Source organism: Zalophus californianus, chromosome 14 (genome assembly GCF_009762305.2).
Source record: "Zalophus californianus isolate mZalCal1 chromosome 14, mZalCal1.pri.v2, whole genome shotgun sequence".
Taxonomy (NCBI): domain Eukaryota; kingdom Metazoa; phylum Chordata; class Mammalia; order Carnivora; family Otariidae; genus Zalophus; species Zalophus californianus.
The window spans coordinates 66395026-66410446 of NC_045608.1; the positions used below are offsets into that span (position 1 = coordinate 66395026).

Sequence of the window (15421 nt, forward strand, 5' to 3'; positions counted from 1 at the left end):
ACTACAACTCCCAGAAATCCCGGGCCCAGAAGGGGGCGGAACCAACGATGTGTAGGCGGGGCCTTCAGAGCTAGCTGTGAACTTCTCCCGCGAGGAACTTCTCGAGAAGTGGCGGGAGCGGCGGCTATGGAAGCACAGGAAGAGAAAGAGGCGCAGGTGATGGGGCGGGATCGGGGATTTGTGGCCTCCTGGAGACGGCATCTTTGACACACTCTCCCCGTCCGCGGATCGCCTGGGCACACCATGTTTACTTTTTTCCTACTCCTACTCTGCTGGCCCATCTTTGGTGCCGCCTTCACGACCTGCGAGCCCCACTCTGCTTAGACCCCCGGGAAAGGGCGTTTCCCTTCCTTCGGGGCTTTCCTTGCTTGGACTCAGGCTTGGAGAGCCGTTGAGGAGCCCCTTGGCACGAGATACCTCTCAGCCGACTGGAGTGGGACTTCCGAATCCAAAGCCACTTTCCAGCCAAGCCTCACCGTTCACTGCTGCTTCCTAGTAGGATTTTCACACCTGACCTTCCTCATCCTGCATCCCTACTCTAGGTGCCTCTGGGTACAGCGGGGCTTTTGGTGTGTTGAGGGCAACTCTTTTTTCAGACTTTGCACCTATAAATATGCTTTGGCACCTTCATACTGAGCTTAAAATCATTCGAGTGATGCAAATTATTAGCCTATACCGCTTTGTAGCTTTAGGGAAGGGTGGATTGTCTTCTGATTTTGTTCATTGGGCTTGCTCACTTGTTTCCTGACATCTGGTATCTATCTCCGTAAAGACAAATTATAATGTGAAGTAAGTAGGTTGCCAGAATATTTCTAGAGAACATTTTGTTTGCTTCTGATCACTTGTTTCTCATATTTGCTTCATGCTATTACAATAAACAAGGCTTATAATACTTGCTTTTCTTTTAATGGTTAGGTTGCTGCGTGGTTGAAAAAAATACATGGAGATCACCCCATTCCACAATATGAGGTGAATGCTCGGACCACGGAGATTTTACATCACCTTTCAGAACGCAACAGGGTTCGGGACAGGGATGTCTACTTGGTAATAGAGGACTTGAAACAGAAAGCAAGTGAATATGAATCAGAAGGTGAGATTAATTACAGAATTTTGAATGAGCTAATAACTCGAGGTAACTACATTTTATAACACCAAAGAATACAAAATTAATTTAGTGTAGACTGCTTGTTAGTTTTGCTTCTTATTTCACACAGATTTGCCTCCCACTCCATTATATAGCAACTTAATAAGCCATAAATTTAATTATAATGTAAATTTTATTGGTACGCTGATACCATATAGTAACCCCTAAAACATGTATCTAAACTTAGCCTGACATAAAAGGCTTTGGTTTTGCACTTACATATCTTTCTGGTCTGTTTCCGGGCTCCATGCTTTAGTTTAACGAGCCATCAGGACATCTGAGGTGGCAGCCATGAACTGCAACACTTGAACAAATCAGGTTATCACTATGTATTCATAGGATTGCATTAGAATTTTCTGCTGTGCATATGTGTCTTGAAAAAGTACATTCAAGACACCTGTTGTTTTTATAATACAAACTACACACAAAAGAATTGACAAAAACTTTCTATAGGTTGGAATATACAAATGAGCAAGAGAGTGAGACTTACAATTGCCCTGTATTTAATTATGTGTGTGGCATGTGTTACATGCAATGTTTTGAATGTAGTACAGTTTATATTGTAATTCTACTATGTATGGGCTTTTTCCAATTTTCTTTCAAAAATCAACATACAGCAGGGTGCCTGGGTGGCTCAGTTGGTTGAGCGACTGCCTTCGGCTCAGGTCATGATCCTAGAGTCCCTGGATCGAGTCCCGCATCGGGCTCCCTGCTCGGCAGGGAGTCTGCTTCTCCCTCTGACCTTCTTCCCTCTCATGCTCTCTCTCTACCATTCTCTCTCTCTCAATAAATAAATAAAAATCTTAAAAAAAATTAACATACAGCAAAATTGACTTTTGGTTTTAATTCACTGCTTTCAGCATATATATTACATTTCTACGATATGTAGATGATATGTATATTATTTTATGCAGTTGCTTTTTAAATCAGGAGAAAAAATATGCATGTATGCTCTTTATAATTCTATAGCTACCTTTTCTGATATTCATTGTTTTTTTGTGTGTGCATTCAAGTTATTGTTTGGGGTCACTTGCTTTTGGCCCACAGAACTTCCTTTAGAATTTCTTCTAAGTCAGGGGGAGCCTGGGTGGCTCAGATGGTTAAGCGTCTGCCTTCGGCTCAGGTCATGATCCCAGGGTCCTGGGATCGAGTCCTGCATCAGGCTCCCTGCTCCTTGGGAGCCTGCTTCTCCCTCTGCCTCTCTCTCTCTCTCTCTCTGTCTCTCATGAATAAATAAATAAAAAGTTTAAAAAAAGAAAATTTCTTCTAAATCAGGACTGTTAACAAATTCTCTGTTTTTGTCTATCTGGGAGTCTTTATTTTGCATTCATTTTTGAAAGATAGTTTTGCTAAATGTAGAATTCTTCACTGATAGTTTTTCTCTTGAACACTTTGAATATGTTATCCCATTGCTTTCTGGCCTCCATTGTTTCTGCCGAGAAGTCAACTATTAATCTTATTGGGGTTTTCTTATAAATAACAAATCCTTTTTCTTTTGCTGTTCTCAGGATTGTCTCCTTATCTTTTACTTCAACATTTTTACTTTGATATATGTGTTTGTGGATCTCTTTGCATTATTTCTGCTTGGGTATGTTGAGTTATTTAATTTTTTGTTGAGTTATTCCGTGGATGTGTAAATTATTGTTTGTCAATAAATATGTTAAGTTCTCAGGCATTATTTCATTATTTCTGACTGTTTTTTTCTGCTTCTTCTGGATTCCCATTGTGCATACGTTGGTGTGCCTAATGGTGTTTCTCATTTTTCTGAGGCTCTTTTTTTTTCTCACTTTTTTCCTCTCTGTTCTTCAGCTTCCATAATTTCTATTGCTTTAATTTCAAGTTCACTTATTATTTATTCTGCTACTTCAAATCTATTGTTCATCTTTTTTTAAAGAATTTATTTATTTATTTGACAGAGAGAGAGATAGGGAGAACAGGAACACAAGCAGGAGGTGTGGGAGAGGGAGAAGCAGGCTTCCCGCTGAGCAAGGAGCCCGATGTGGGGCTCGATCCCAGGACCCTGGGATCATGACCTGAGCCGTAGGCAGACACTTAACAACTGAGCCACCCAGGTGCTGGGTGTTTCTTTAGTCAACTTCTCATTTTAGTTATTGTACTCTTCAACTCTAGAATTTCCATTTCATTTTTTTTTTAGCAATTTCTATTTCTTCTTGATATTCTCTATTTGATGCAACATTGTCCTCATACCTTTTGTTACTTCTTTCATCTTGGTTTCCTTTGGTACTGTGAACTTGTTTGCATGGCTGTTTTGAAGTCTTTTCTGGTAAATCCAACATCTGGTCATTCTGACAGGCAGTTTCTGTTGCTTGCTTTTTACCATGGGTCATGCTTTCTTGTTTTACATTCCTATATATTTTTTGTGGAAACAGAACATTTTAGATAATGTATTGTAGCAACTCTGAGTACGAGTCTCCCAACACCCCAGCCCCCCAAAACTTGTTGTCGTTGCTGTTTTCTTATTTGTTTAATGACTGACTTTTTTTTTTAAGATTTTATTTATTTGACAGAGAGATAGAGAGAGAGCACAAGTGGGCAGAGAGGCAGGCAGAGGGAGCGGGAGAAGCAGGCTCCCCGCTGAGCAGGGAACCAGACGACGCTGGGCTTGATCCCAGGACCCTGGGATCATGACCTGAGCCAAAGGCAGCCGCTTAACCAACTGAGCCACCCAGGCGCCCCCCGACTGATTGTTTTTAATGAAGCCTGTTTACCCCTGATGGTGTTAAGCCTGTGATGTTGCTCCTCAGGGAGGCATGTACTTAAGTATCCCCACAGTCACTGTGGGATATCAGGGGTTTTGGTAGGACTGTCTTCCTCTCTTTCATGGACCACATCCAACTGTGCAATTCTGCTAATTGACGGCTGATTATTGTTTCCAACAATGCTGTGGGACATAAGCTACAAGCTAATCCAATCAAATTCTGGCACCCTTAAAGGTATAGTTTCGGAGGGCAATGTTTGATATTTGTTGTGACCTAAGAATGACTTCTCTTACATGTCTTGTTTTCTGCTCCTCCCATGCAAACTAACTAGCCTACAGTTTAACCCGTGTCTTGACTCTTCTCCCAATTGCTTTTTACTATAACTTCCACAATTCTTTAGAGTCTCTCTAGGCTTGGACTTCTCCAGGCTCTGTTGCAAATGAATTCAGCTCCTTTGGGAAGATACTGGGAATTATCTCTTCTGTGGCTTGCTTCTTCCTCTGCCCCAAATCTCTGAGCCAGGGGTCTGGAGTTGGAGGTAGAGACAATAGCAAACTTTTCTCTGAGTGGCACTGCTGGTGTAGATGCTGAGTGCTTGGTGGACAGGGGAGTTCAGCAGCCTTAGGTCCTCTTGGCTTGCCTTTCCTGGTATGGAATCACTACCTCATGAGCCTGGTACAAGGGCCCTTGGGGTAGGGTAGAAGCTCATGCAAGGTAGAGCTTCCATTCCAAAAACAGTGGCTGGGTGGAGGAAGAGAGCCCGCACCTCGCAGCCACATTGACCTAGGGCTTAGTCTCAGCAACAGATAGCTGGTGGCAGGATGAGAAACATTGAAGTCCAATTTCTCCTGGACAGAAAGCCCTCTGGCTGGGAGCAGGGGGCATGGAGATCCCTGTGTTCTTAACTACAACAGTCTGGATTGGAGTCTCCACCTCACTGAACTGGGAGGGAGAAGGAGAGGGTGGTTTTGGTTTAAATACCACAAACTTTCACCTTCTTCATTGAATTTTCATAAATTTTCTAGAATGGATGTTTATTTGCTCTTTGTCCTTAGAACCATTTTCAGAGGCTTTAAATCATTGTGTTTTGGTTCTGGTTTTCGTTGTTGTTGTTTTTACATGGTTGGGTTTCTTGTTTTGTTTTTTACAATGTTCGCCTGTTTCACTGGGGGGTGGGGGGTGGCATGCAGATCTCTTTGCACTGTTAGGCTACAAGTCTTAACTCCTGGTCAACTGATTTTTGACAAGGGTAACAAGGCAATTCAGTGGAGGAAAAAATAGCCTTTTCAAAGACTAGTGCTGGGAGAACTGGATATCCACATGTACAAGAATGAAGTTGGACCCTGCTTCATACCATATGCAAGAATTAATTCAAAATGAATTAAAAACCTAAATGTAAGAGCTGAACCTAAAACTCAGAAGACAACGTCAGTGTATGTCTTCAAGATTTTGAATTTGGCAATGGTTTCTTAGCTTTGATTCCCCTAAACACAAGCAACAAAAGAAAAATTAAATAAATTGGACATCATCAAAATTAAAAACTTTTGTTCTCAAAGAATACCATCAAGTAAATGCAAAGACAACCCACAGAATGGGAGAAAGTATTTGCAAATCATATCTGATAAGGGACTTATATCTATGACATATAAAGAACTCTTACAACTCAATAATAAAAGGATAAATAACCCAATTTAAAATGGGTAAGGAGGGGCGCCTGGGTGGCTCAGTCGTTAAGTGTCTGCCTTCAGCTCAGGTCATGATCCCACGGTCCTGGGATCGAGCCCCACATCAGGCTCCCCGCTCTGCAGGAAGCCTGCTTCTGCCTCTCCCACTCCCCCTACTTGTATTCCCTCTCTCGCTATGTCTCTATCTGTCAGATAAATAAAATCTTTAAAAATAAATAAATAAAATGGGTAAGGAGTATGAATATACATTTCTCCCAAGCAGATATAAAAATGGCCATTAAGCCAGCATTATTAGACATCAGGGAAATGCAAATGAAAACCACAATTCTACTTCATACCTACAAGGAGGGCTACAATCAAAAAGAAAAATATTCAGATCTTGGATTATCATTTTATTGATCATTACTAAGTTATGTGAGTGACCACTATGCAAAAATAATAATGATCATAATAACTGTTGTTGAAGATATGGAGAAATTGAAATCCTTGTACATTTTTTTTTAAGATTTTATTTATTTATTTGACAGAGAGAGACACAGCGAGAGAGGGAACACAAGCAGGGGGAGTGGGAGAGGGAGAAGCAGGCTTCCTGCTGAGCAGGGAGCCTGACGCGGGGCTCGATCCCAGGACCCTGGGACCATGACCTGAGCCAAAGGCAGACGCTTAATGACTGAGCCACCCAGGCGCCCCTCCTTGTACATTTCTGGTGGGATTTTAAAATCATATGGTCGCTTTGGAAAACAGTCTGGTAATACCTCAAATGGTTAAACATAGTTACCATATGACTAGCAGTTCTACTCCTGGGTATATACCCAAATATGAAATGAGTAAAGACAGAATGTAGGTTAGTGGTTGCTGGGGCTTCATGGGTTGGGGAATTGGAATATGATGACTAAGAAATGTGGGGTTTTTTGGGGGATGATGAAAGTGTTCTAAAATTGATCATATTGGTGGGTACACAACTCTGTGAATATACTAAAAACCATCAAATTGTATACTTTAAGTGGGTGGATTGTGATAAGATTTCAATAAAGCTATTAAAAATTAAAATAAAGCAAACATCTTAGTCACCATAGAACTCTTATATCTTTTCAGCCAAGCATCTTCAGAGCCTTCTCATGGAGAGTGTGAATTTTTCCCCTGCCAATCTTTCAAGCACTGGTTCTAGGTACCTGAATGCTTTGGTTGACAGTGCAGTGGCCCTTGAAACAAAGGATACTTCACTAGCTAGGTAATTTTCATGACAATTTTAATATCTGTAATCATATATATTTTAATGTCTTGACCTAAGGACTTTTTGTTTCTCTGGGTAATTCTATATAGGAAATTAACAATAAATGCAAAATTTACTTAACTCCTCCTTATCATTGCCAGTGAGTATGTGTAATTAATTAAGATAAACTTGGTGTTGTTTAAATTTTCTTCTTCTAAGATTAGGTTTGTGAAGGTTGGTACTCATGTATATTTGGAAAGGGATTAGGTATCACTTACATTGCTCCCTATGAATAATAAGAAAAGCAGTAGGCTAAATTATATCTGATTGAGCATAGTGAATTTTTGAATTTTGGTTATGTCCCCCTTTCTGGGTATAGTAGGTTAAGTAAGTAGGGTGACAGGCATCCCACCTATATAATAATATTATTCTTTTCCAACAACCCTAAGAGGAAACTGAAGCTCAGGAGAGGTGTGTTAAATAATTTCTCCAAGCTGGTAAATGGCAGGATTGGGATTCCAACCCAGTCTGACACCAAAGTCCATATGATTACCACTGGTGGCCATGTCTTAGCTAGGACTACCACTGTAACTTATAGAGAACTGTATAGCTATTCTACTTAATTGCCCACATAAGGACTTGGAATTAATATATATGCTCAGAGGGTAGCGTTTTAGATATAAGAACATAAGACTATATTGCAGCAGAAATCTAAACTTGAAGCAACTCAGCAGACACCAAATGCCGGTTAATATGCTAGGCATATAACCCTAGCTATATACGTATATACATACATATATATGTACATATAGATAGATAGATAGATATCAATAGGTGTGTATACACATACATACACAGGCACACGCAGGCACTGGGGAAGCAGAGATGAATAGGATAATAACTGTCAGCAAGAACAGTCTCTGCTCATGGTCAAATAAGGGAGATGGGTATGTAAAACTCTAGCATAGTTTGACATCTGTAGCAATACAAGAATGTACCAGCTGTAGCTAAGTAGCACAGAGAAAGGAGTAGTGAGTTCCAGAATGGGAGTAAATCTTATTTGAGTTTTGAAAGACAAAAGGAAATTTGCCTGAAGAAGGGCTATTCAGGCAATGGGAACAGCATATAAAAAAATGCATAGAGAAAAAAATGCATGGAGGTATGAAACAGCGTGATGATAGAAAAACCCACATAGAGATGTAGTCATTGTTAGAAATGAGGAATAATTGTCATTATTGTCCTTAATGTCCATTTATATGACCAGATTCTTTTTTTAGTTTTATCCCTGCAGTGAATGATTTGACCTCTGATCTTTTCCGTACCAAATCTAAAAATGAAGAAATCAAGCTTGAATTGGCAAAACTTGAAAAAAACCTAACTGCAACTTTAGTGTTAGAAAAATGTCTACAAGAGTAAGTAACCGAGTTGGAAGTGGTGACAATGTTTATTATAAAGGCAAGACACCGTCAGATTTAGTTTTGGCAGTGGGTATGATTTAAAACAACACATTAGGAACTGGGGTCCATAAATGGTTTTCTAAGTAAAAAATGACTTGGATGTAGATAGGGGTTGGTTAGGTACAGACTTTCACCTTTTACTTCATATAATTTTTACCTTTTTTCCTCTTTTACAAATAGCTTATGTTGTTTTTTTTTTAAAAATTATTTATTTATTTGAGATTGAGAGAGTGTGAGCGAGGGTGGAACAGAGGGAGAGGGAGAGAGAATCTTAAGTACACACCCCACTGAGCAGAGAGCCTCATGCAGGGCTCAATCCCTCCACCCTGAGATCATGACCTGAGTGGAAGTGAAAAGTTGGATGCCTAACCAACTGTGACACCCAGGCACCTCAACAAATAGCCTAGGTTTTATAATTTTGAAAATTTTATGTGAATTGTTTTTTTATTTAAAAGTTATGGTGCAACTTAAAGTCACATCATATTTTGTTGCCCGTTCTTATTAGAGCTCTGGTATCCCTCTTTTTTTTTTTTAAGATTTATTTATTTATTTTAGAAAGAGAGAGAGAGAGAACGTGTGTGTATGTATTCATGAAAGCGGGGGCTGGAGGGCAGGGAGGGTTATAGGGAGAGAATCTCAAGCAAACTCCCTGCTGAGCACAGAGCCTGACGTAGGCGAGATCTCAGGGCCCTGACATCATGACCCAAGCCGAAATCAAGAGTCAGACACTTGGGTGTCTGGGTGGCTCAGTCGTTAAGTAACTGCCTTCGGCTCAGGTCATGATCCCAGGATCGTGGGATCGAGCCCCGCATCGGGCTCCCTGCTCGGCAGGAAGCCTGCTTCTCCCCCTCCCACTCCCCCTGCTTGTGTTCCCTCTCTCGCTGTCTCTCTCTCTCTCTGTCAATTAAATAAATAAATAAAATCTTTAAAAAAAAAAAGAGTCAGACACTTAATCGACTGAGCCACCCAGGCCCCCTAGAGCTCTGGTATTCCTCTTGATTCTCTGGACCTTCTTTAGGTCACAGTTGCCCCAGAGATTAGATGCTGTAGATCTGGAACGTGGATATGCACAAGTAATTTGATGGTATGTAAATTTACTTAACAAAGATTGCGTATTTATATGCAAGGCACTCTATCATGTCACATTTAGGAAAGAGGACTTTGGGACCTCCATAATTCATGGAGGCTTGGATATATTAAATCAGTTCTTAAAGCAGCAGGTTTACTTTCTCCAAGAATGATTGGCATAGATTAATCTTAAAATTACTTAGTATTCCTTGAGAAAAATTCCAGGTGGCAACATGGAGAGGAAGATGACCTGGAAGAATACATGGTAGCTAGTCTGGGATATAAAATATGTGGTAGAAAATCCAGCGAGTGTATTACCAACTTTTGGCTAATCCAGAGTTGAATCCCAAAAGTAGTGGAGTTTCTTCTTTATAATAATTCCACCAAGGAGAAGAAAATGTTTTCAATTTTACTTTTTATTTATTTTTTTAAAGATTTTATTTATTTATTTGAGAGAGAGAATGAGAGATAGAGAGCATGAGAGGGAAGAGGGTCAGAGGGAGAAGCAGACTGGGACTCGATCCCGGGACTCCAGGATCATGATCTGAGCCAAAGGCAGTCGCTTAACCAACTGAGCCACCCAGGTGCCCTCAATTTTACTTTTTAAAGGGATCTGAAGAAGGCCGAGTTGCATCTGACTACAGAAAGGGCCAAAGTTGACAGTCGTCTTCGGAACATGGACTTCCTGAAAGCAAAGTCAGAAGAGTTCAGATTTGGAATCAGAACTGCAGAGGTTTGTACGAAGGACTGAATATATTTAGTTCTTTTTTTTTTTTAATTTTTATAAAGATTTTATTTGTTCATTTGAGAGAGAGAAAGAACATGGGGGTGGGGAGGGTCAGAGGGACAAGCAGTTCCCTGCTGAGCGGGGAGCCTGAGGGGGGGTGGCGGATGTGGGGGGGCTCGATCCTGGGACTCCAGGATCATGATCTGAGCTGAAGGCAGATGCTTAACCGACTGAGCCACCCAGGTGCCCCTATTTAATTCTTTTCCGATTTCTTGTTGACCTTCATCCTTAAAACTAGACAGTATTATTCCTACCTTTTTACAGATAAGGGAACTATGGAGAAGATAGGTAACTTGCCCAAAGTCATGTAGCTGCTTAGCAGCGGATCCAAATTCATATGCAGGCAACCAGGCCCTGAAGCCCAGACTCTTAGCAGTGCACCCATCTTATGGCAGATCTGTGACTGAAATGATCCACATGCTGCAAAGAAGTGCTTAGATGCGGGGCTCAGTCATTAAGCATCTGCCTTCAGCTCAGGTCATGATCCCAGGGTCCTGGGATCGAGCCCCGTACTAGGCTCCCTGCTCAGCGGGAAGCCTGCTTCTCCCTCTCCCACTCCCCCTGCTTGTGTTCCCTCTCTCGCTGTGTCTCTCTCTGTCAAATAAATAAAATCTTAAAAAAAAAAGTGCTTAGATGCATGTATAGTTTTTCATCTGTGATTTATAGCTTCTCATTACTGTGTTATATATGAAAATATGAAATGATGGTCACTTTCAAAATACTGTTTTTAACCGAACTCTGTTTTTTGGAATTCTAGGAGCAACTTTCAGCCAGAGGCATGGATGCGTCTCTGTCTCATCAGTCCCTAGTGGCACTTTCAGAGGTGAGCTCAGTTTAACCCAATTTAGCTTTCTTTAAAATCTTAGTGCACAATCTGCTTTTTCATTTGTTTCTTTGTATAGAGGTTTGTTCACTATTGACCTGTTTTTCTTTACCTCTGTACTTTATGTTCACCAGTATTTATACCTTTATTACTTGGTTAGCTTTAACTATCCTCACGTTTGTTTGGTTTCCTTTATTTATTACTATATGCTAGAAACTCTTTGCTAGAGTTGGTTATATGTTATGGATTTGTTTATAAAATAAATTTATTGAGGGATTATGGGCTAACCATCTAGGTCCCCTTCTCCTTCCACTTACAGTAAAAATGCAGTCTGAAAACTTCTATAGGATGCAATTCTAGGTTTTTAGGTTGTATAAGTGTCTCATTTATTTTGGTGGGAAGAGGGAGTAAGAGGGGTTTTGTTTATTTTATTATTATTTATTATTTTATTCTTAAAATTTTTTACACTTTGATTTTTGGAATCTAAAGTTGACAATTCATCAATACATATTTGAGATCCTAATTGTTCCCTTACATTCTGATTCCTCTTTTTTTTTAAAGATTTTATTTATTTATTTGAGAGAGAGAGAGAGACAGAGCGCACGCACACGTATGCAGGGGGAGGGTCAGAGGGAGAAGCAGACTCCCCGCCGAGCAGGGAGCCCGATGTGGGACTCGATCCCGGGACTCCAGGATCGTGACCTGAGCCGAAGGCAGTTGCCCAATGAACTGAACCACCCAGGCCCCCACATTCTGATTCCTCTTAATCACATTATTCTGTACTCTTAGACAGCATACTTAGATCCTCTTCTCTTTCTTTTTTTAAAGATTTTATTTATTTATTTATTTGAGGGAGACAGAGGAAAGAGCGAGAGCATGAGCGGGGCACAGGAACAGAGAGGGAGAGGAAGAAGGACAAGCAGAGTGCGCTAAGTGTGGAGCCCGGTGTGGGGCTCGATCCCAGGACCCTGAGATCCTGACCTGAGCCAAAACTAAGAGTCATACACGTAACCATTTGAGCCACCCAGTGCCCCTATTCTCTTTTTTAAAAAGATTTTGTTTTTAAGTAATCTCTACATCCCATGTGGGACTTGAGCTTACAGCCCTGAGATTAAGAGTCACATGCTCCATGGACCAAGCCAGCCAGACGCCCCACTTAAATCCTATTCTTAATAAATGGGAGTATAACTTTCCTCTTGTAAGCGTCTTATAAGGATTATTTCCATTGGAAAGAAGTTTGTTATTCATATATCTTTGAACCTCCTTTGACCTGTTGATACAATTCGATACATTATTTAAAATATCTTAATGTTAATGCTTTATTATGTTTTATTTCAGAAATGAGCAGTGTTTAGTTGCATTATGAATATCTCTATCGCTCTGTGACTCCTGTGTTTTTTCCACCCCCAGAAATTGGCAGAACTAAAACGACAGACTATACCTTTGAAGAAAAAATTGGAGTCCTATTTAGATTTAATGCCGGTAATTATTTTTATGAATTTAAAAAAAAGTCATCTCCAACTTTCCCCAAGGGTACTAAATGATCATGAAAATACCAGGTCCATGTTTAAGGATTTAAAGTCTGCTAAATTTCCATATTGTATGTTCACTGGATACACTTCTATAAGGTTTTTGCCTTTTGAAAAAGACTGTTGCACTTTTTCTCCTTGAGTCCTGGGTGATGCATTATAACCTCTTCTTGTTTTATTTTTCTTTAAAAGAACCCATCCCTTGCTCAGGTGAAAATTGAAGAAGCAAAACGGGAATTAGTAAGTAGTTCCATTTTTTTTTCTTCTGATTTTTTAAAAAGAAAGAAAAAAACTGCTGATAAAGCTCCCTTTATCCTTCTTTCCTTCCTACTCAGAGGTAAACCACAGTCCCAAAGTTGCTATGTGTCATTACCATGCATTTAAAAAAATTTTTTTTTGTTTGTTTTTTTGAGTCAGCTCTACACCCAATGTGGGGCTTGAACTCATGACCCCGAAATCAAGAAGAGTCACATACCCTCCCAACTGAGCCAGCCATGCACTCCACCATGGATTTTTTAAATACTTTTTTGGATATGTATATATATTTCTTTTTTTTTTAAGTTTTTTTATTTATTTGACAGAGAGAGACACAGTGAGAGAGGGAACACAAGCAGGGGGAGTAGGAGAGGGAGAAGCAGGCTTCCTGCTGAGCAGGGAGCCCGATGTGGGGCTCGATCCCAGGACCCTGAGACCATGACCTGAGCCGAAGGCAGCCGCTTAACGACTGAGCCACCCAGGCACCCTATATATTTCTTTCCATAAAAAATACGTAGTGAGGGCACCTGGGTGGCTCAGATGGTTAAGCGTCTGCCTTCGGCTCAGGTCATGATCCCAGGGTCCTGGGATCGAGTCCCACATCAGGCTCCCTGCTCCTTGGGAGCCTGCTTCTCCCTCTGCCTCTCTCTCTCTCTCTCTCTCTCTCTGTCTCTCATGAATAAATAAATAAATAAATAAAGTTTAAAAAAAATAAAATAAAATACATAGTGATTTTTTATCTCTTTTAAATTTTTGCATAGATTTTCTTGGCTAGAAAAGAGGGGTCAAGAGACAGAATATTCTAGGCAAAAGAATTAACAAAGGTATAAGAGCTAAAAAAATGGAGGACTTGTCTAAGCTTTGGCAAGTGATGTAGTCCAGATGCTTAGGAGTATACAGTGGATGATAGGGCTAAAGAAGATCAATTGGTTTATGATATAAAGGATCTTAAATATAAAGAGGGTTGAACTTAGAGGCTCTAGGGGACCACTGAACATTGCTGTGTGTTTATTTTCTAAGCCAAAAAGAAATGTGATCAAAGCTATGCTTTTTTTTTAAGATTATTTATTTATTGGGGTGCCTGGGTGGCTCAGATGGTTAAGCGTCTGCCTTCAGCTCAGGTCATGATCCCAGGGTCCTGGGATCGAGCCCCACATCAGGCTCCTGGCTCAGCAAGGAGCCTGCTTCTCCCTCTCCCTCTGCCTCTCTCCCTGCTCATTCTTTCTCTTCTCTCTCTCTGTATCTCTGTGTCTCAAATGAATAAATAAAATCCTTAAAAGAATTAAAAAAAAAGATTATTTATTTATTTATTTGACAGAGAGAGAGAGCCAGTGAGAGAGGGAACACAAGCAAGGGGAGTGGGAGAGGGAGAAGCGGGCTTCCCGCTGAGCAGGGAGCCCAATGCGGGGCTTGATCCCAGGACCGTGGGATCATGACCTGAGCCGAAGGCAGACACTTAACGACTGAGCCAGCCAGGCACTCCAAAGCTATGCTTTTTGATTAGGACAGTTCTTTAGAAAAATTATTCTGGAAAAAAGAAAGAAAGATTATTCTGGAATCAGTGTATAGGGTGGATTGAAGGAGGGAGAAAGAAAATTGCAGAAACTGATTGGCCTATTTTGACCAGGGGAGAAGTAATGAGAAAGTGGCAACAAGAGTGGGAAAGAGGTGACGTGAAAGAAGTTGCAGAAGTACTTTGCTCAAACAGTAGATGTCAGAAAAATGGGTTCAGGGCGCCTGGGTGGCTCAGATGGTTAAGCGTCTGCCTTCGGCTCAGGTCATGATCCCAGGGTCCTGGGATCGAGTCCCCCATCGGGCTCCCTGCTCCTTGGGAGCCTGCTTCTCCCTCTCCTTCTCTCTCTCTCTCTGTCTCTCATGAATAAATAAAATCTTTAAAAAAAAAAAAAAAAAGAAAAATGGGTTCATGTATCTTTATACTGATAACAGCGACTCACCTCTCTAAAGGGTTTTTCCCCCTTGAGACGTTTATTAGAATCAGGAGTCTGAAAACTTTTGGGGTGTGGAGAAGGGGGAGATATAAAAGCACGAATTATCTAAAAGCAAATTTAATATTTATAATGGTATTTGTTTAATTTCTTTTTTTTTTTTAAGATTTACTTATTTATTTTAGAGAGAGAGCATGCCAGTCGGGAAAGGGGCCGAGGGAGAGGAAGAGAGAGTCTTAAACAGACTCCACGCTGATCATGGAACCCAGTGTGGGGCTCGATCCCACAAGGCTGAGATCATGACCTGAGCCAAAATTGAGTCAGACGCATAACCAACTGCACCACCCAAGCACCCCTGAAATTCTGCTTTAATGTTTTTCTTTTTTGCTTCCCTTACTTTAAATAACACTAGAAGTTAGACCACCTGTTTTATGTCCTTGTTGATAGAATTTATGGTGTTGCTTTCTTCCTTTAGGATACCATTGAAGCTGAACTTACAAAGAAAGTAGACATGATGGAACTGTGACCAGAGTCAAGTAAGCTTCGTCTTCCCTAACAGAGTACATTGAGTAGGACTTGAAAGAATTGTTTTCTCTTGGCCTTCCTTAATAACTTAACTCCTGTGTTCTTAGATGAGATAATAATGTCACTGTTGTTAAACAGTGGTTTCTGGTTATATATTGTATTTCTGTGCCCAAATACATAGTTTTCATATTAAAAAGCATTGTGGGTTCTCTATGTTGCTGGCAGTTAAGTGTCCCTCACTGGGTCTCTTTGGTGAACATTATGACATT

The 15421-nt window shown here is 40.6% G+C and overlaps 1 protein-coding gene across 1 annotated transcript; it reads left to right on the forward strand.

Annotated features, from left to right (window-relative positions):
* The first annotated feature begins 44 nt into the window (after window positions 1-44).
* HAUS1 (HAUS augmin like complex subunit 1) lies at window positions 45-15365 on the forward strand. The gene is made up of 9 exons (XM_027576513.1): window positions 45-156; window positions 916-1090; window positions 6645-6780; window positions 8040-8174; window positions 9897-10020; window positions 10832-10897; window positions 12308-12379; window positions 12619-12666; window positions 15103-15365. The coding sequence occupies exons 1-9, from the start codon at window positions 127-129 to the stop codon at window positions 15151-15153; spliced, it is 837 nt and encodes a 278-aa protein (XP_027432314.1). The 5' UTR covers window positions 45-126; the 3' UTR covers window positions 15154-15365.
* The last annotated feature ends 56 nt before the right edge of the window (window positions 15366-15421 follow it).